General features: G+C 47.2%; 1 protein-coding gene across 2 annotated transcripts in view; it reads left to right on the top strand.

The window, feature by feature from the left end:
* The window catches only part of MAP3K9 (mitogen-activated protein kinase kinase kinase 9), an 86,448-nt gene extending 75,323 nt beyond the window's left edge, over positions 1-11,125 (top strand). For both annotated transcript variants that reach the window (XM_014347632.5, XM_034937736.4), the window contains 2 exons: positions 294-1,097; positions 2,776-11,125. In XM_014347632.5, the coding sequence (XP_014203118.2) occupies positions 294-1,097; positions 2,776-3,260 (1,289 nt within the window). In that variant the 3' untranslated portion in view covers positions 3,261-11,125. The remainder of the gene's footprint in view (positions 1-293; positions 1,098-2,775) is intronic.
* Positions 11,126-20,830: the final 9,705 nt, after the last annotated feature.

Below are 20,830 nucleotides of genomic sequence, written 5' to 3'. Positions count from 1 at the left end.
GATACCCAAGTCACTATCACAGATCCCTTATGAAAGAAATGGCAAATTAGCAGATCTTTTATTCTGCTCTAAGGAAATGGGCTCTGGAATGGAGAGTGGTTTCCCTGTGTTGGGGGGTGGATAAAGCCCCCTTGGTTCAGTGTTCAATTCCATGTCCTGCTCATCACACCATTGAGCCTTTGTGTCCCTGAGACTGAGACAGGAGGCCTGGGGTGAGGGGAAAGGGCCAGATTCTTATTCCTGCCACCTCATTTCCATTTCCTGTTTCTCTTCCACTCTTGTCATCTTCACAGAGGATGAGGACAGTGAAGGCCCAGGGAGTGGAGAGAGTCGCCTACAGCATTCACCCAGCCAGTCCTACCTCTGTATCCCATTCCCTCGTGGAGAGGATGGCGATGGCCCCTCCAGTGATGGAATCCATGAGGAGCCCACCCCAGTCAACTCGGCCACGAGTACCCCTCAGCTGACGCCAACCAACAGCCTCAAGCGGGGCGGTGCCCACCACCGCCGCTGCGAGGTGGCTCTGCTCGGCTGTGGGGCTGTTCTGGCAGCCACAGGCCTAGGGTTTGACTTGCTGGAAGCTGGCAAGTGCCAGCTGCTTCCCCTGGAGGAGCCTGAGCCACCAGCCCGCGAGGAGAAGAAAAGACGGGAGGGTCTTTTTCAGAGGTCCAGCCGTCCTCGTCGGAGCACCAGCCCCCCATCCCGAAAGCTTTTCAAGAAGGAAGAGCCCATGCTGTTGCTAGGAGACCCCTCTGCCTCCCTGACGCTGCTCTCCCTCTCCTCCATCTCCGAGTGCAACTCCACACGCTCCCTGCTGCGCTCCGACAGCGATGAAATTGTCGTGTATGAGATGCCAGTCAGCCCAGTCGAGGCCCCTCCCCTGAGCCCATGTACCCACAACCCCCTGGTCAATGTCCGAGTAGAGCGCTTCAAACGAGATCCTAACCAATCTCTGACTCCCACCCATGTCACCCTCACCGCCCCCTCGCAGCCCAGCAGTCACCGGCGGACTCCTTCTGATGGGGCCCTTAAGCCAGAGACTCTCCTAGCCAGCAGGAGCCCCTCCAGCAATGGGTTGAGCCCCAGTCCTGGAGCAGGTGAGTCTTCTTCCTCTTTTCTCTTTCCTTTCTTTGTGCCTCCTCAGGGAGTGAAGATGTTTGCAGGCCTCATTTTCTCTTTCCACTTCGGGATTTGAGTGAACACCATTCCTCCTCTTAGCCAATCAAGAAATACAGATCTGGGATCAGGGAGGTGGCCAGGGCTGGCTGACTTTTCTCTGACCTGTGCCTCAGGGGTCTTCCCTGAGGATTGAAAGAAGACAGGCAGGTTCTAGGAAGAATCAGAAGACCTGGGACTCCTTTGGAATGTCCAGACCCTGAGTCTTAGGGTAGGGTAGTGTTTTCAGGGCACAGGAAGGGCAGGAGTCTAGCTTCTAGTTATTCCCTGAGGAGGATGATGCATTTTCCAGGAAGGAATCTTGCACTGCATGTGGGAGCAGTATTTTCTGCCACATAGCTGGGATTTTGCCTCTCATTATAGCATTAGTTCACACACACTCAGAAGGCAGGCTTCCACCCATTCATCACACTCTTCAACACTCACCCCTGACTCATACCTGCCTCTTCAGGTGTGGAGATGAGTCCAGGCAAATTGCTATCCCTGTGCATATGACTGCCCTCGACATCTGACACCTGGGGACACACACTCTTTCCTGTCACCATCTCTTTCCTGTCACCATCTCTTTCTCCCTGGAAGACCTAAGTCTGACTTGGAAACAGCCTCTAATCCAGTAGGAAAAGCGGGGATAGTAATACCCTTTCAATGAGATTTAAGTGTCAACAACAATTGTATTTAACTGTTTGGCTTGACCTGCCCTCCTGTTTTTTGTTATACTCAGATATGTGACCTCTTTGGGAACAGAAACCCTACATTACTCACCTTTGGACTTCTGATACCTAGCTCTGCTCCCGTCACATGTTTATTACATGGATGAGCAGTAAATGAACAGACATGCCCTTGAGTCAGGAGGCAGCAAGCTTTTTTGGTGAAGGGCCAGATAGTAAATATTTTAGGCTTTGTAGGCTGTACAGTTTCTGTTGTAACTAAACTACGCTGCCGTAGTGGGAAAGCAGACACTGGATGTGGCTGTGTTTCAATAAAATGTTATTGTATACCTTTTTTTCTTTTTTTTGAGACAAAGTCTCACTCTGTCACCCAGGCTGGAGTGCAGTGGTGTGATCACAGCTCACTGCAGCCTCGACCTCCTGGGCTCAAGTGATCCTCTTGCCTCAGCCTCCCAAGTAGCTGGGACTACAGGCATGGACCATCATGCCTGGCTAATTTTGCAAAAAAATTTTGTAGAGATGGGGTTTCATCATGTTGCCCAAGCTGTTCTTGAACTCCTGGGGTTAAGTGATCCTCCTGCCTTGGCCTCCCAAAGTGCTGGGATTATAGGCATGAGCCACTGTACTCCACCTAAAACCTTGTTTATAAACACAGGTGGCCAGCTTGTGTGTCATTTGCCAACATCTGCCTTCAGTTATTTCATTACATGCGACCCCCAAATGTCCTATTATTCTTACCAGATACAGGGATCATGGCCTTCTAGGTCACTACTGTATCCCCAGTGCCTCCCAGTAGGTGCTCCACAAACATTTGGTGATTCATGTTCTCCTGATTGCGTAGGGATATGGTGGTGTTTGGGGGGAGTAGTGGATATCTAACCCCGAAATATGGTGCATCATCTGATGCTTCTCCCTTTGTCTTTTTGACCAGGAATGTTGAAAACCCCCAGTCCCAGCCGAGACCCAGGTGAATTCCCCCGTCTCCCTGACCCCAATGTGGTCTTCCCCCCAACCCCAAGGCGCTGGAACACTCAGCAGGACTCTACCTTGGAGAGACCCAAGACTCTGGAGTTTCTGCCTCGGCCGCGTCCTTCTGCCAACCGGCAACGGCTGGACCCTTGGTGGTTTGTGTCCCCCAGCCATGCCCGCAGCACCTCCCCAGCCAACAGCTCCAGCACAGAGACGCCCAGCAACCTGGACTCCTGCTTTGCTAGCAGTAGCAGCACTGTAGAGGAGCGGCCTGGACTTCCAGCCCTGCTCCCGTTCCAGGCAGGGCCGCTGCCCCCGACTGAGCGGACGCTCCTGGACCTGGATGCAGAGGGGCAGAGTCAGGACAGCACCGTGCCGCTGTGCAGAGTGGAACTGAACACGCACAGGCCTGCCCCTTATGAGATCCAGCAGGAGTTCTGGTCTTAGCACGAAAAGGATTGGGGCGGGCAAGGGGGACAGCCGGCGGAGATGAAGGGAGCTGGCGGGCACAGCCCTTTCTCAGGGTTGGACCCCCTGAGATCCAGCCCTACTTCTTGCACTGATAATGCACTTTGAAGATGGAAGGGATGGAAACAGGGCCACTTCAGAGAGTCTCCTGCCCTGCAGGGCCTTTCTACCTGTGTCCACTGGAGGGGCTGTGGCCATCAGCTCTGGCTGTGTAGGGGAGGGAGGGGTGCATGCATGTCCCCCACCCTCCACAGTCTTCCTTGCCTTTAGAGTGACCCTGCAGAGTCACTCAGCCAAATCTGTCTGCTGCTCCCTCTCCTCAGCCAGTTGGGTGTGCGCAGAGCTGTCATGGGGTCCCTTTGTCAGCCCCGAGTTCAGCTTCCCAAACACCAGTGTTGGATATTCTGTGATTGATTTTGGTCCTCCTCCGCTGTCCTCCAACACCCAGGAATGGGAATCTGGCTTGGTTCGAGATAGGAGCTTTTCTGTGTCCTAAGCCCTTTCATGCTAGCAGGAAGACTGAAAGCAGGGTGGCCCAGTGTGGGGTCATAGGGCTTGATAGACCTGGCACTGCCTATCTGCACTTCCAGGTGCCCCACCTATTTATCTGAGCCCACAGGTGGAAAGGGGAACTGCCTCAGTGAGAACAGGGGGACGGGGATGTTAGGAAAAATACAGTAAAGTTGCAGTGAAGAGGTTCATGAAGTATGTCCTTGTTCTTTTTGGAAACTCTCGGCAAAGGGCAAACCAGCAACTATTGAGGGTACCCATCTAGCTACTTGGGGTCAGGACCTCGTCAGACCAGGTTCGGATACAATCATCTGCTCATCCCAGGAATAGTTTCTTGGGGGACTCACTCACTGGTGCCAGTTCTAAGTCAGAGACAAAATTCCACTGTCTGTTCCTTTTGTTGTCTGAACTTTATGTGTTACTCCCTTCCTTTGGTCTTCACTCTAATCCCTGGAGTTTGTGGGCTTTTGGTTATGTTTGGTTAGTAGATATCACCGCAATGCCCTAGAACAGCTATGAAGCAGAATACCATATGGCCACCTGGACATTGGGACTTGGGAATTCACTCTCAACTGGGCCATCCATGTTGTGATGCCCTTGAAGTAAAATGGAGCCAGCAGGAGTACCTTCTGTAAATGCATGTGGCAAAGTGCTATTTATAGGGTGCCCAGGGAGCCGCTGATGTACAATAACCTTGAGGTCCCCCATACTGAAAACTGACCAAGGCCTGTGCACAGGTAGTCCCTCATGCTGGGCTCTGAACCATGAGCTGAGTAGGAAGGATAGCAGAGGCCAACCCTGACCTTCCTGGAAGTTGTTTCCTTAACTTGAATGTTGAGCTTCCTCTAAAGCTTTCTCGTGTATGTCTTCTCCCTGCCACTACTCTGAGGCCTCCTGTGTTATGTGTGAACAGTTGTCTTTATGTGGGAATGACGACTTGATTGGGAGTAGAGTCTCAAGGTCATTCCCCTCTTCCCTCGAGACTCTCTGAATGCTGCTCCACTGTCTTTTGTCTTGGAGGTCACTCAGCAGGTTCCTTGCATTTGCTGCCTGGATGTGCAGCTGGCAACAGTGATGAATTGGTCACTGCTCTTTCTCTATAACTGGGATAGATGTCCTGCCTTGGGGTCACTAAAGGGGTGACCTTGTTCCTTGCTTTATGAGCCCATTAGCACTTTGGTTCAAGGGGCCCACCAAGTCTTGGACGGGAAGGCGCTACTGGTTTTATTGCCCAAGGTTTTGTTATTGCTTCTCTTCTGTGTCCTTCTCTTTGTTCAGTGAAGCCAATATGTAAGATACTGTTTTTGTCCCCATTCCCCTACTCCTGAGCTAGGAGGAAAAAATGTGAATCTTACCAGCAGTTCCAGCCAACCAAGTGATTCTTCTTCATTCTTGATGGGGAGAAGTACATACAAAGTTTGTTCTGACAGGGCGCGGTGGCTCACGCCTGTAATCCCAGCGCTTTGGGAGGCAGAGGCAGGTGGATCGCCTGAGGTCGGGAGTTCGAGACCAGCCTGACCAACATGGAGATATCCTGTCTCTACTAAAAATACAAAAAAATTAGCCAGGCATGGTGGCACGTGCCTGTAATCCCAGCTACTCGCAAGGCTGAGGCAGGAGAATCACTTGAACCTGGGAGGCGGAGGTTGCAGTGAGCCAAGATTGCGCCATTGCACTCCAGCCTGGGCAACAAGAGAGAAACTCTGTCTCCAAAAAAAAAAAAAAAAAAAAAAAAAAAAGTCTGTTCTGTGGCCTCCTTCCCCCGGGCCCTCCATAACCTCAGGCTAAACCATGAACACATCTGTATATCCTTGGCTCCACTAAATGGCCCTCTTGTGGCCCTCCAAACCATGCTGCCTATACACAGTGCTCTGTGGTATGAAGCAGAGATTTTTCCTTTGCTCATTTTTAACTTTTGCCATTGTGGTAGGTTGCAGCCATCTTTCTAGATGTAGTGTAACTGATGTAGTGTAACTGAATGATGGTCACCTGCCATTGAGTGAGAGGTTGAGTGCCATCCTTACTTGTCCACTGTGGGGAAAGATAAAGCAAGCCTGGGTCTTTGCTAAGGAAATAATTGTACCCGAAAGAAGCAAAAGCAGGGCTATCCAAAGGTGCTACTGTGAGCACCCATGAAGAAGGAACAGTTAGCATCTCTCAACTCCTACACACCTGGTCTCTGATGGGCCCCTGACTGCTGCACTCTCTCAGTGGGGCAAGGTTGGAGATGGGCTAAGGATCTGTATAGTAGTAGCAGGTCTCAGTGGCTTTCTATTCGCTCAGGTTCCCTTGTTCTGTGGTCCTGGTCGGGAGCAGGCCCTGGAGCTGTGGATGAAGCCACTTGAGTGGCAGTAGCCGGCACCCCTTTCCTCTGCCTTCCCTTTCCACAAAGACACATTCCTTCTGCTCTTGGCAGGTGCTAACTTCATGGAAGATGGTAATAGGAACAGATACTGCTCTCTGCCCCTGCTTCTTGGATTCTTCAGCTCCTACTGCTGATTCGGATTATCCCCTTTTGACCCTCTTGGGGATCCAGACTGCTGCCAGGAGGCTGAGTAGATACCTCAGTTATCTATATGTTATTTCTGAGAGGCTTTGGCGGATCCTCTTCACTTGGCATCCTGTGGCATCCCTAGGGTCTGGTGGTAACAGTAATAGCAACAATGATATCTTACATTTGGACAACTCAAAATAGTGCTAACTTTTCCTCCTGACCTTTGCAAAATGACATCATTTTCCTTGTACATTTGATACCCTTGCTAGTAGAGAAGGGGAAATGCTTAAAGATGAAAATTCAAGTGAAGAGAAATGAAAAAGTGGCTTGAACTAATTGCTGAGTGAGGCCACTGGGCTCAGAACTGAACAGGTTGGCTGCATTCCCCATTCTGCTTTTGCTGTGTGGCCATAGGCTTGTCTCTTTAGCCCCTCTCAGATTTCCTTCCTTTAAAAGCAATCATCACATGCTTTCCTCTCAAGGGAGTTGGGTGTATGTATCAGAGGTCAGTGAAACACCATAGCTCCTTGCCAGCTCCTAGAGGAAGCTTCTTTCATCTATACAGGATGAATCGCTGAAGTTGAGAGTGTGGCTCTCGTCACCTTTGCCTTGAGGGAACTTGCCTTTTCTTTCGTCCTTTGGCTTCTGGAAGAGGAGTGATTTGGAGGTGGTTGAGCATGACTAATGGGAGCCCTGGTTGGGCCCATGCCCTTCTGCCGCACATATATAGCACCTGGTGTTGACAAGCATTCTTTCCTAATTCCCCCACTTAACTTGTCTGACGCTGTCTGCCAATGTCATCCTCACCATTTGTGTCTTACAGAGAAGGAAATGGGAGAGGGAGGTTGTGTCTTACAGAGAAGGAAATGAGAGAGGGAGGTTGGTAGCAACATCAGAGTGACAGTTGGCTGTCTCTCATTTCTTGGGGTCATCAGTCTGATTTGTTTAGAGCCTGGAATCATCCCAGTTCCTGGAAGAATCTTTGGAAAAGGGTCCCCTTGCTCTTGGGACATGTGTCATGGTCACTAAGCCCCCTTTCCCTCAGGCTACTGTTGCTCAGGGACACAATGAGATACCCCAAGGACATCTAGACCTGACTTTTCATGAACTCTCTTGCCTCTGTGGTCCCCACATTGGAGACCTCCCTCCCTCCTCCTTCCCTTGTGTGAAGGAGACACCTCCTGAGCAATCCTAACTCATCCAGCTCACTTTTAACAAAGCAAAGAGCAGAGGGCACTGAAGACTGGATGACTGTGAATGGCACACCTTGGGGTTGAAACCGTGTTGGCAGGAACCTGGTGATAAAAGCTGCCTACTTCCTGGGTGTGTGAATTTGCACATATCTTTTCCCCTCACTGGACTTCAGAAGCCTACTGTGAACTGGGGACGATGCTATCTACTTTCCCTCCTGAAGCCCTTCTAACTTTCAAATGTATGGTCCTGGAGCCATGAGTCCTGCACAGAAACTGCAGCCTTGCCAGATTGCTTCCCTTGGTGCAGAAAAGTGTTCGTGTGTATGAAATATATGTACGGTTTTACGTCAAAAACAGTCGAATATCAGCTATTTCATATGGTTCACCCTAATGTACCTGCCTCTCTCTTTGGCTTTAGGTCTGAGAATGACTTGTCTTTGTCAAGGTATACTATTGTTAGAAACGCATTACCAAATGCATCTCTTCTGTCGGATCAGCGTATTCCTAGATTAGGAATTCAAATTAATGAAAAGTCACATGTGAAAGGAAAATCCATTGCTATTTCTGGAGAGGACCTCAGTCCTGGGCTTTTCCCTGGCATTGCTACCTGGGTGGGTGCTCACCACTCAGGTGCTGGTGTTGGAAGGCAGGAGGAGGAAGCTGAAATCCTGCCGATTAAGGCTAATTAACAGGGTTTAGGTGCCTAATTATCATGACTCAGCCCGGGACTTATGGTTAGCCGTGCAGGCCAGGTGAGTCTCTTATGGACTTCCTCTCAGACTGCTCTTTCTCATTTTGTCCTGATGAGATATTGACAGTCATGTCCACCCGCTTCCTCATCCATTTCCCGTCTTGGGCCCTGGAAGTACGGGGGCCTCTGTAGGCTGCCTAGGGAGCCCTGGCTTTGCTCTTCATGTTGGGCTCACTCCATGATCAGGAGCCAGTAGGACTGGTCCTTCCTGATTCTTACTGTCTGTGGTTCCCCATCCCCTACAGGGAGCCTGCTTTGGGCCTGGAGCTGGATAGAGAGAAGAGCTTTGGGGCCCAGCTGGTTATAGGAGCTGAGCTTTTCCACACCTCTCTTTGTTAACCCTTGGAAACAGACCTGCCTTTCACCTGACCCATCTTCCTACCTGTCTGGTCTGACCTGCCCTCTTTGAAAGCACTCATCACCTAGTTTTACTAGGCTGATTGGCAGATGTGGACATGACAGGTGTCTATCGAGATAGGTGTCTAACTAGTTAGGTGTCTCAGGATTGGACAGCAGAATACCATTCCAGGGGTGCACAGACAGGCCTCTCCTACCGGAACATGAGGGACAGACGTCTGGGCGTTCTGAACCCAGAGGTCAGAGTAGTCACAAGCGGAGCCCTGGGGAGCGAGGGCCCCAGGGCCGTGGTGTTCCTTGCCCTGCGCTCACTGAAGTCCAAGGCCAGGTTTCAGAAGTAGTGTGCTGCCCATTCCTGAGATCCTTCACACCTGGACACCAACCCAGACAAAGCCTGACTTAAAATTTTGATACTGTATTCATCGTGGAATTTTTCAATAACTCTGATTTTTAAAAAATACTGCATTGCAATATGATTTACCTTGATTACTGAGGTTCTTTTTTTTTTGGCACCCCCTTAAATTTTAACCCAAGGTGAGGGCCTCACTCCACTCTTGACCCAGCCCTGCCTGCCCCTCACCTGGACCTGTGAGAGGGGCTTAGGTACCACTGTGAAATACGTTTTAAATTTTTACTTGCCCTTCCCCTCAGGTCCTGAGTGAGGCAGCGGCTCTCTGGGGGTGCTCGCATTTAAATAGGAGTGTGTAGGCTTACAGCAATGAAACATCTAGGAGCTTTTAACTTTGGATCTACACCTGGGTGTGACATTTCCTTGGTGTTCTCTGGCTGCCTTTCCGGCTCTGCAGCCCTGAGGGCACTTGTGTGTGTGTGTGTGTTCCCTGGAGAAGGGAAGTGATTATGGCAGAGAGGCTCCTTTAGATTCTCCTCTTAAACCTCTTTGGAACATGTTTGAATTCCAGAAGTGAATGAACTTCATTCATTCTCTCGTCCAGATTTCAGAAGGGACTAAAGTGAATGGAGGCTTTTTCACTCCCTGGCATGCCAAGAGCCACATTCCCTAGCTCTGTGCCTGCACAGTGAGTCTTCAGAATTTGGCCCATCACACCCTCTGCTAGTATCGTTTCCACCACCCTCCTCATCCTCTGTCATCTTTATTTCATTCTCATCGTTTATCTCTACCTCCAGTTCAGATGCCATGCTGGCTGTGGCTCTTTTCTTCATCACCATCAGAGTGAGGCAAAGATGTATCCTGGCCTTGTTATAAAGACAAATAATACATGATAAGAAATCATTAATTTTTTTCCACGTGGGGGGTGGTGCTGTCCTAGTGATTCATATATATATAATTTTTGACTCCTTACAATAATTCTGGGATGTGGGTATTACCCCCATTTAAGAATGTGGAAACCAAGGCTCTGATGGCTCTATAATTTGCCCAGGGTCACACAGCTAGGAAGCAAGTTGCTGATCTGCTTGGTTCCAAAGTCACCTCTCTTTTTCCTCTGAGCACATTTCTAAGCCACTACTTAGAAGCTCTTGAGATAAAGTTGGCCTAGCTCAGGTCCACCGAGGTTTTGAGATTGCCCTTTGCCCAAGGAGGAGTTGTGTCCTTGGCTCACCTGTCATCTGCCTGTGACTGGACTTGAACCCTCGCACGTCTCAGCTGACATCCTTGATGCTGCTGGCTGCCTTCCTCTCCCTGTTTCCTCTCCATGACTCCAGGGGTTTGAAGCACACAGGAGCTGGACATGTCAATTCTGTAGCTCTTCTCCCAATACCACTGAAGGCCGTGAGCCTCTCTCCTGTTTCCAGCCTGCAGGTGCCCTGTTGCTGCTCTTCATTCCAGCTTCTCCTCACTTTTCTCTCAGTCTCTTGAGCTTGGAAGCCTTACTGTAGCTTGTGTCTCCTCCCTGGGCACTTGAGGTCAGGCTTTTGCCTTTTTGTCACATTGAGCCACATGCCTTTGATACACAGTTGTAGCAAAGAAGGGAGGTGATGAACTTGCTCACTTTCTTTTCTGATTTCCCTCCCTACTCATCCTGCACATTCACCCACAACCACTCCCCACCGAAACCCAGATATCTTATAGTCTAAGGCTTGTAGAGGATTAAGGAAAGGAATTGGAGATGGGTTTTACTTAGTTCACAGAAAAGCTTTCTTTGGGATTTTTCCTCCCCCTTAGGGCTTTTAAGTCTAGGTGAAGTGAAAGTTCACATATGTGTTTGTTTGGTTCCTCTGTAATTAGCTACTAGTTTTTATCCCTAGACCTTCTCTGCTCCAATGTCTTGTTCATGTGTCCTGACCCCGTGTCCTTGAATTCCCACTTTGCTTTGGGATTTAAGTTATTGTATGTTGTCAACAATATTTAAAGATGAAAAAGTCCTGAAGGAAACTTATCAGGTTCTTTCCTTTGGCTTTTTTTTTTTTCTTTCGAGGTACTGTAAATTGTTAACTAGGGATGCCAAGCAGGCTTGGTTCAATGGCTAAACCTCTTATTGTATTACAGTGTAATGCTGATCTCAGCCTGGTCTCAATGCCAGAGCACACAGAGACTTGAATAAAACTGTTATAACGATTACCTCTGGTTTGTTGTGGTTCTTTGTAAACTCATCCTTTCCCCCTTTTTTTTCTGTTTTTTTTTTGAGATGGAGTTTTGCTCTTGTTTCCCAGGCTGGAGTGCAGTGGTGTGATCTCAGCTCACCGCAGCCTCCACCTCCTGGGTTCCAGCAGTTCTCCTGCCTCAGCCTCTCAAGTAGCTGGGATTACAGGCGCCCACCACCATGCCCACCTAATTTTTTGTATTTTCAGTAGAGACGGGGTTTCATCATGTTGGCCAGGCTGGTCTTGATCTCCTGACCTCAGGTGATCCACCCACCTTGGCCTCCCAAAGTGCTGGGATTACAGACGTGAACCACCACACCTGGCCTCTTTTTACTTTTTAATTAAACTGAAGGCCATGAGTCTCTCTCCTCTGTTTCCAGCCTGCGGGTGCTCAAGTAACTGAGTTGTTTCCAGGGAGTTTTCATATGCAGGAAAGAAAGAACTGGAGAAAGACGGAAATGCTGTAGAAAAGAGGAGGTGGGTGAGAAGCTTCTCTGAGGGTCTAGGAGCCTCCAGCAGGACCATGGGAGCCTTTGTGAATGATGGTGCTGAACGGTGCAGTCTCTGCTCACAGTTGATTTTCACACAGCTCGTGGATTTTGGCTTTCAGAGCCACTTGTGAATATGTGCTGTCTCCTACTCCCTACAACTAACCATGCTGACATTCCTGGTGAAGTTGTGAATGGAGCTAAGAGGACAAACAGATGGAGTTATAGACATGTGAATAGGATTTGCCAGCTGTGAGTCACAGATTCCTTGTAGCTCTGATGCTCTTAATGGCACTCGTGAGCTGTGTGACCTTGGCAAGGCACTTAACCTCTCTGGGCCTCTTCTGGAGCAAGCTGATCACAAAGCAGCCTTTGTGCTCTCACTTTCCATGATTTTGTGTTAGGTGGGGATGAGGATAAAAGCAGACAGGATGAATCTTGTTTGAGGCCATTCTTCACTGCTTGAATCCTCTATTTCATCACTCAGCTACATGTGGAAGAAAACGACTTCTGAACTTAAATATTCAGACACCCTCGTGTGAATGCTGTAACCTTTCATTTCTCTCTGACCTCTTTACTCTTTTCTCTGACACCTGGGGAGGGGTGACTCCGAGGTGGGGTTCTGTGCTGGATGCTTGGATTGTGAGGGCAAAGCTGACCTTTTGCTGAGCCTTGAGGTTAGTTTGACCAGGATCCGGATAACCTTTGTAAAGCCAACTGGGCAAAAATGAAAAATTGACCAATCTCCTTGCTGGTGCCATATGGAAAGGTGCCATACTATTTTTGTTTTGTTGAGACAGAGTCTCGCTCTCTCACCCAGGCTGGAGTGCAGTGGTGCCATCTCAGCTCACTGCAACCTCCGCCTCCTGGGTTCAAGTGATTCTCATGCCTCAGCCTCCCCAGTAGCTGGGATTACAGGCACATGTCACCATGCCCAGCTAATTTAGTATTTTTAGTAGAGATGGGGTTTCGCCATGTTGGTTAGGCTGGTCTCAAACTTCTGATCTCAGGTAATCTCCCCACCTCAGCCTCCCAAAGTGCTGGGATTTCAGACATGAGCCAGTCACCCGGCCAGGCACCATATACTGTTAACATGTATACAAATTGCTGCATGTTTCTGGAAAGCAGCTTGGCCATATGGTATTAAAAACTACAACACAGGCCTGGTAATTCTGTTACTACTCTATAGTAATAAAAACTAGTTTAATGTGTCAACTGTTGCACTAAGACCTGACCTATGTCATCTCATTTACAATATTTCAACATCTTTAAGAGTACATCCATTATTATCTCCATTTTACATTGAGGAAAGTGAGGGCCGGAGGGTTGAGTAACATGCCCAAGACCACACAACTGGCAAATAGTGGAGCTGGGACTTGTCTGATTCTGGCATCTGCGTTTGTATCATAAGATTGAGTTGGGGCCTGGCGCGGTGGCTCACACCTGTAATCCCAGCACTTTGGGAGGCCAAGGCGGGTGAATCACGTGAGGTCTGGAGTTTGAGACCAGTCTGACCAACATGGTGAAACCCTGTTTCTACTAAAATTACAAAATTAGCCGGGTGTAATGGCACATGCCTATAATCCCAGCTACTCGGGAGGCTGAGGCAGGAGAATCGCTTGAACCTGGGAGGCAGAGGTTGCGGTGAGCCGAGATCGCGCCATTGCACTCCAGCCTGGGCAACAAGAGTGAAACTCCCGTCTCAAAAGAAAACAAACAAAAAAAGATTGAGTTGGATGCAGACAAAGATTTACAAGTCATCCCAATGTTATTTACAGGATCATTCAAGAGACTACAAATGACCCAAATAAGAATGCGGGTCTTCTGCCAGCCTCTTCCTCACCCAACAACATGGAATCTGATATAGTGAGAGCAAGAAGGCTCTCTTTACAAACTAGAAAACTGTCTAAATGCCTGACAACAGGAGGTTGCTTAAAATCTGCTGCTTTTCAAGGCATTTATTGAGTACCTTCCTGTGCTAGGTACCATCTGGACACTAGAGATTTGCAGCTTCTTTAGCCAGGTTCTCAAAGACTATATTGTCTGGTGGGAAAGACCAAAATATGAAGAAATCTGTTTAATATAATGTAGTCAGCGCCATGATGGGGTGCTAAAGGAGCACTGTGGGCTGGGTTTAGCCTGAGCTGGGGCTTCACCTCATGGAGGAGACAGAACCTGAGCTGAGTCCTAAAGAATAAAAGATACCAAGGCGGGAGATGGTGAGATGCTCCCTCTCCTCTCAGGCAGCACAATTCTGTGTCCACCTTTTTAAAAAAGTGAACCTTGTAATGCCTCACCCTGGGTTCCTAGCGCTGATTTTATCATGGACCATGTGAGATATTTTGTGGCCATTAGATTATTCATGAACAGGTTATTCATGAAGCTAAATTTTTCATGAATAATTAAGAAAATGTGAAAATGCTCATGATAAGCTAGATGGTAGGATATAAAAAATTTCAAAAGCAATTGGATCCCTATTATATACAGAAGATATATTTACATTTAAAAAAATACACACCTGATAGGCTCAGGAAAAAGACTGGGAGAAAGTCAGCTATCTTTGTGGGGAGGTATCATAGATGGTTTAAAAATGTTCTTTTGGAATTTATTAAACTTTAAAAAAAAGAATATATGTTACTTTTCTATTCAGCAAAACAATGGCAAATAAAATAGTTTGAGGATGCTTTTCCATGCTAACCAGGTTCCTTTGCAGGTGTTCCAGAGGCCACTGGCTTCAAGGTTGTCCCCTGCCCTAAGCAGTATAACAAGGTGATTCCAGAAGCCCTGCTTATGGAAGGTAGAACTGGGGCCAACTTCCTGGTCCCCCTCACCCCTTTCTTCATCCCTTCCCTCCAGTGGAGAGATGGTGCTGGAATGGTGAGCACCTGCAGACTGCTAGCAGAATCCAGTGAGGGCACATGTACAGAGAACATTCTAAGAAGGAGGTGCTGTGGGGGTTTCCTAGGGGCACAGCTGGTTAGGGATGTCAGGTCCTGCACAGGCAAATAGCACGTTCCTACAACACAAGTGCACACCCCTCTGTGAAAGGAGCTGCGCCAGGCCTGCGTCCACCACACCCTGTTTACATGCCTATGGAATGTGGTTCATTCAAGGCTGGGGCTGATGTCCTAATCCTCTGAGCCCTTGGTCCCCACCCGATCTAGTCCAACTAGCTCAAGCTGGAGAACATGTTTTGGCATAAGGGGGTGGGGTGGAGATGAGGGTGGGGGTCTGCCACTCTGTCCCCTCCTCCTCTCAGTCATTGGTCACACTGCTGCTATCCAACCAGGAGTGCCTGTTATGGGGTCTCAGTGGGAGGCACTGGACACTTCTTTGTGACGTAAGGACAATGGGGAGGCTTGAGAAAGATCAGCCTAGGAAATGTGCTCATGGAACACAGGTTGGATCACGCCACGCCCAATGTCTGCAGGAAAGGATCCACATTCTTGAGCACGGCCTTAAGGGCCCCACCCAATCTGACCTGAGTCTACCTTCCCAAATGCCCATCACAATTTCCCTGCCTCCAGTCCTTCCCCATCCCTAAGACTCAACACTTCTCTGCTTCCTGAAACACTTGATTTTCCAGGAATGGAGGCCTCCTGCTTGAAAGAGTATTATCCTCTTTATGAACTGACTTTCTGGCTATCTACCTAGGTGTCTAAGAAGACTGCAACCTGTAAGTGGTCACCATGGGTGCCGTGGCTCACGCCTGTAATCCCAGCACTTTGGGAGGCAGAGGCGGGTGGATCATCTGAGGTCAGGAGTTCAAGAACAGCCTGGCAAACGTGGTGAAACCCTGTCTCTACTAAAAATACCAAAAAAAAAAAAAAAAAAATTAGCTGGGTGTGGTGGCATGTGCCTGTAGTCCCAGCTACTCTGGAGGCTGAGGCAGAAGAATTGCTCAAACCCGGGAGGCAGAGGTTGCAGTGAGCCGAGATGGCACCACTGCACTGCAGCCTGGGTGATACAGTGAGATTCCATCTAAAAAAAAAATAAATAAATAAGTGGTCAAATGTGAGGGAAAGAGACAAGGCAAGATGGGAAAGAGAAGAAAGGAATAGAGATCAGATTTCATCCCCTAGAAGATGATAGTCTCCCTGGTGAGACTGAACACGCTAGGACGCAGTGGAGAAGGGTACCAAGCACCACGGGACACCTGTAGATGGAGGGACATCCTGAGGGCCATGGCTAGTGTGGAGTGGCCCGATAACGTAGCACCGATTCCCACCTAGTTCTATACTTTACCCAACCTGAAAAGACTCATCCCTCCAATCCTCTGACAAATGGTTATCGAGGGATGACTCTGGTCCCAGTTGCAGTGTGACTGGCAAATTCCAGTTCTGTGTGGGACCAGACAGGTCAATGAGTGAGGCACTCTTATGACAGTAAGACGCAGTGGGGAATGGTGCTGTAAGGAAAGGCATTCCCCATCTAAAAGCATGTCCTTAACTCATGCTCAAACACATCATCTCTGTGTTTTAAAACCCCTGAGGGTGAATGGGACAGAAAATGACTGCCACTTTTTTGGAATTTGCCATCTAGTGGGAAAATCAGCTTACCCAACAATTAAGGCACTATGATAATCTATATTTCAATATCTATCTATCTGTTAATGTCTATCTCTGTCTCTATATCTGTATTTCCTATATGGAGAGAGGGAGCGAGATAGGCACAAATAGGCAGACAAGAGGTGAGAAGTGATGTCCCAGTTGAGACCTGGAAGATGACTAAGACTTAAATAGTCCTGGGAGTGGTGTTAATGGGGAAGCCAGGTGTTGGGAGCAGCTGTGTGAAGGGGATTTTATCCTCTGCCAGCTCACTTATCTTAAATTCCTTATCTCACAGAGCACTTTGTTCTTGCAGCCTTTTCTTTGTGATAAGCACTAGTGTTAGGCGATATCTGGTAGGGAAAAAAAGATTAATTTTTACATAGGTGGGAGATGAAGAGGGTGCTTCCAGCTGGGTTCTGCCTGTGCTATTTAGTTTGCCCTGGGGTAAGGAAAAAAATGTGTCTCTCAGGACACATTCTATGCAGAATCAGAAAAGGAAATGGAAAATAACATGTGGGGTGAGAGGTTTAGGAGATAAATTTCAGGCATAGGGGATCTTTTCTATGCTCCTGTCTCTGAGCAAATGATATTAAAGTCAGAATATAACAGCCCCTCCCTCCTTCCTCCTACAACCCATCTTGGGAGTTTTGTCCCAGTAATGTAACAGTTTTCAATGTTTGGCCCGTTGATCCCTGGAGATAGGTGAGGTCAAAACTATTTTCACAATAACACTAAACTGTCGTTTATCTTTTTCACTGTGTTGACATTTGCACTGAAAAGCACGGCAGGTCAAACTCCTGGCATCTTGGGACAGTCAGAGACAGCAAATGGGACAGCACTCCTTGTATTCTCCATCACCAGGCACTTGAAGTAATGGGAATGCCAGTTTCACTTAAGAATGCCCTTGATAAAGCAATAGTTACTTAGTAACATTACTATGTTAATTAAATCCTGACTCTTGCTTAACTATATCTTTTTAACATTCTCTGAGATGAAATGTGAAGTCACGTCGTCACATCAAGTATTTCTGCTGTGTATTGAACTACAAGGTTGCCTGGAGGAAAAGCACATATGTGATTGAGTTGTGAGCTGAACTAGCTGCCTTTTTTTTTTTTTCCTTTTTCTTTTTTTTTTTTGAGACGGAGTGTCTCCCTCTGTCACCCGGCTGGAGTGCAGTGGTGTGATCTTGGCTCACTGCAAGCTCTGCCTCCTGGGTTCAAGCGATTCTCGTGCTTCAGCCTCCCAAGTAGCTGGGATTAGAGGCACGTGCCACCACACCTAGCTAATTTTTGTATTTTTAGTAGAGATAGGGTTTCACCATGTTGGCCAGGATGGTCTCGATCTCCTGACCTCGTGATCAGCTCACCTTGGCCTCCCAAAATGCTGGGATTACAGGCGTGAGCTACCGTGCCCAGCCTTTTTTTTTTCTTTTTTAAATGAAACACTGTTTTTACTTGAAAGAATAATTGTCAAGCAAACTATGGTTATTCAGGATTGAGTATTTCACAGATATTTTCTTGCAAGTGAACAAAGTTAGCCTGTCACTTCACTGAAAACAACTGTATTTGTTGCCAACGATGAAATTCAAGCTTTCAATTGAAAATTAGAATTTTGGAAAATTTTTGTCTATCATGAACTTGACCCTTCCCTTCCCTTCCCTTTCTCCCTTTTTCCTCTCTTTTTCTTCCCTTTTTCCTCCCCTCCTTTCTTCCTCCCTGATAGGATCTTACCCTGTCACCCAGGCTGGAGTATAGTGGCATGATCAGGACTCACTGCAGCCTTGACCTCCTGAGCTGAAGCAATCCTGTCTGAGCCTCCAAAGTAGCTGGGACTACAGGGACTGCAGGCACACGCCACCACACCCGACTAATTTTTCTTTTTCTTTTCTACTTCTTTTTTTTTTTTTTTTTTTTTTGGGTAGAGACGGGATCTTGCTAAGCTGGTCTGGACCTCCTGGAGTCGAGAAATCCACCTGCCTCAGCCTCCCCTGCTGGGATTACAGGCATGAGCCCTCACCATAACTGGCTTTGGCAGTTTCTTGGTACCTAAAGATTTTTTTAGGAAATTGGTAACAGTATCAGTCAATGTGATTTTTTGATGTCATATAATGAAATGTGTCAACACTGAAGATCTGTATAACTCGAGGAAGCAGTATTTCCCAAATGGCAGTGAATGAGATTACAAAATCATGCAGGCAAAAATGCATTCAAAGTCGAAGATAGAACAGCAGGTTTTAACATAACAGTACCAAAAGTTCATGGATGTGGTTTCAGATTCTCCATTCCAGCTAACTTTTAAGAAACCATAACTTGTGGAGTTTTGGAATAATATCAAAGAAGAATACCCACAATGATCTTAAAAGGCTATTAAAATACTCACTTCTTTTCCAACTACATATCTGTGTGAGGCCAGATTTTCTTCATATGTTTCAACTAAAACAAGATATTGGAACAGATTGAACACAGAAGCAGATATGAAAATTTAGGTGTCTTTTAAGTCAGACATTAAAGAGATGTGCAAAAATGTAAAATAATGCCACTCTTCCTAAATTTGTTTTTGTTTTGGAAAATACAGATTTTTTAATTAAAATTTGTTATTTGTGTTAAGCATTTATTATTGTTATTTTTAAATGGATCAATAAATGTTTTCCAAAATTTTTCAGTTTCATTTTTCTTTTTTTCTTTTTAGAGATGGAGTCTTGCTCTGTCGCCCAGGCTGGAGTATAGTGGCACAATATCAGCTCACTGCAACTTCTGCCTCCTGGGTTCCGGTGATTCTCCTGGATTGAATGCATTTTGAATGCATGATTTTGTAATCTCATTCACTGCCATTTGGGAAATATTGCTTCCTTGAGTTATACAGATCTTCAATGTTGACACATTTCATTATATGACATCATTTCATTATATGACATCCATTGATTCTCCTGCCTCAGCCTCCCGAGTAGCTGGGATTACAGGTGCCTGACACCGTGCCCCACTAATTTTTGTATTTTTAGGAGAGACAGGGTTTCACCATGTTGGCCAGGTTGGTCTGGAACTCCTGACCTCAAGTGATTCGCCCACCTTGGCCTCCCAAAAATGCTGGGATTACAGGCGTCAGCCACCGTGCCTGGCCAGTTTCATTTTTGAATAGGATAACTGTGATAGATATGACACATACTCAGGTGCTCTTTGGGGTCTTCAATCTTTTTTTTTTTTTTTAAGGGTACTGAAACATTTGAAACACCACCAGATGGCGCTGATGAGACCAAAGAACAGATTTTGTGTGCGTGAGAAAGGAAAAGATGGAGAGAGAGAGGGAAAATATGAAAGTGGGATCATAGTAGTGAGTTTTATGATGTGAAATTTCCTAATGGCAGTGATATTTGTAGTCGCTATAGGGAAAAAGTGACAGGCTTGGGAACCTAATCAATAGGTTTCTACAATCTAAATTAGATGAGTAGATTTATGCCAAATAATATGTTGGGCTTTTTTTTTTTTAACTTCCTCTAACAAAAGCTAAGCACATTCCTTGGAGGAGTTCCCTGCAGCCTCAGAAACTCAGCAGATTAAACTGAAAGGGTTCAGTCTTTTCCATTTTGTGTTGCTAATAAGATAACATGAATCTCTGAGGCTTAAAGGTGAAATGTAGGCAGAGTCATTCCAGGAAGGAGTGTACTATAGAAACCTCACAGCCTGCAGCTTATCCTCATGGGTCCTTGGAAGCCCTAAGTGGGGAGGAGGAAGTTGGAGTGGAGGCTGCTGAGGTGGGGACGGGAGAGGCTGCCTCTGAGACAGAGTTAGCTGGGTCTCTGGGTGACAAAATTGTATAAACGGCGGAGCTTTGTGTGAGGAACTATAAACAGGCATGGGAAAACTTGGAGCCAAATTTATTTTTCTTTCAAGGGCTGTCGGAAATAGCTGACAAAGGCCAGAATTCTTTTCCAGAGCTGAAGTTTTTATTGGCAATGCTCTTTTAAGGGCCACTAATAAGAAGAAAAGCAAGAGTCTGACCTGAAGGCTGGCTTCATAAGTGGGTTTATGAGCTGCTGAAGAAGTGGGTGCAGTGGGGTATCAACCCTCCCTCCCCTGCAGGCTGGGGGGGTACTCACATATTCACAAACACTTTTGGGAAACCCACTATGTCTGCGCTACGCACTATGCAAGGTGCTGGAGCTACAGCGGAGACTGAAATAGACATGGTCCCTACCCTCAAGAGGACTTGTTTGACAAAACAAAGTCAATACTGAAGAAATCTAAACATTTTCATGCCAATGCCCCCACCCCCTACCCTGCCCCACAACTGAGATTTAAAGTGTTTTCCTAGTCCACTCGGCTCATTCTCCGGTAAAACATAATCAGTGCAACTGGCCAAGTCGAATGGCAGGTTTTCCACACGAAGATGAGAGTCAGCATGATACTGAAAGGGGCTCAGAAGGGCAGGGGTGCTGCTTCACCTTGACTGCCTTTTCTTCTTGCCCTTCCCCCTTCCTGCCCTTCTTCTTCCTACAAATATTTATTGAGCATCTGCTAAGTGGTACATATTGAGACAACAAAGTTGGACAAGACATACTTTGTCCATAGCCCGGTATGTGGAGCTTACATGTATGTAAATGACAATAAGAAGGGAATTGCAAATTGTGGTTAGAGGTATGAAGAGCAT

The sequence above is a fragment of the Pan paniscus genome, chromosome 15, assembly GCF_029289425.2.
Source record: "Pan paniscus chromosome 15, NHGRI_mPanPan1-v2.0_pri, whole genome shotgun sequence".
NCBI classification, from domain to species: Eukaryota; Metazoa; Chordata; class Mammalia; order Primates; family Hominidae; genus Pan; species Pan paniscus.
The sequence above is the reverse complement of the archived record's forward strand: the minus strand, read 5'-3'. Positions and strand labels throughout refer to the sequence as shown.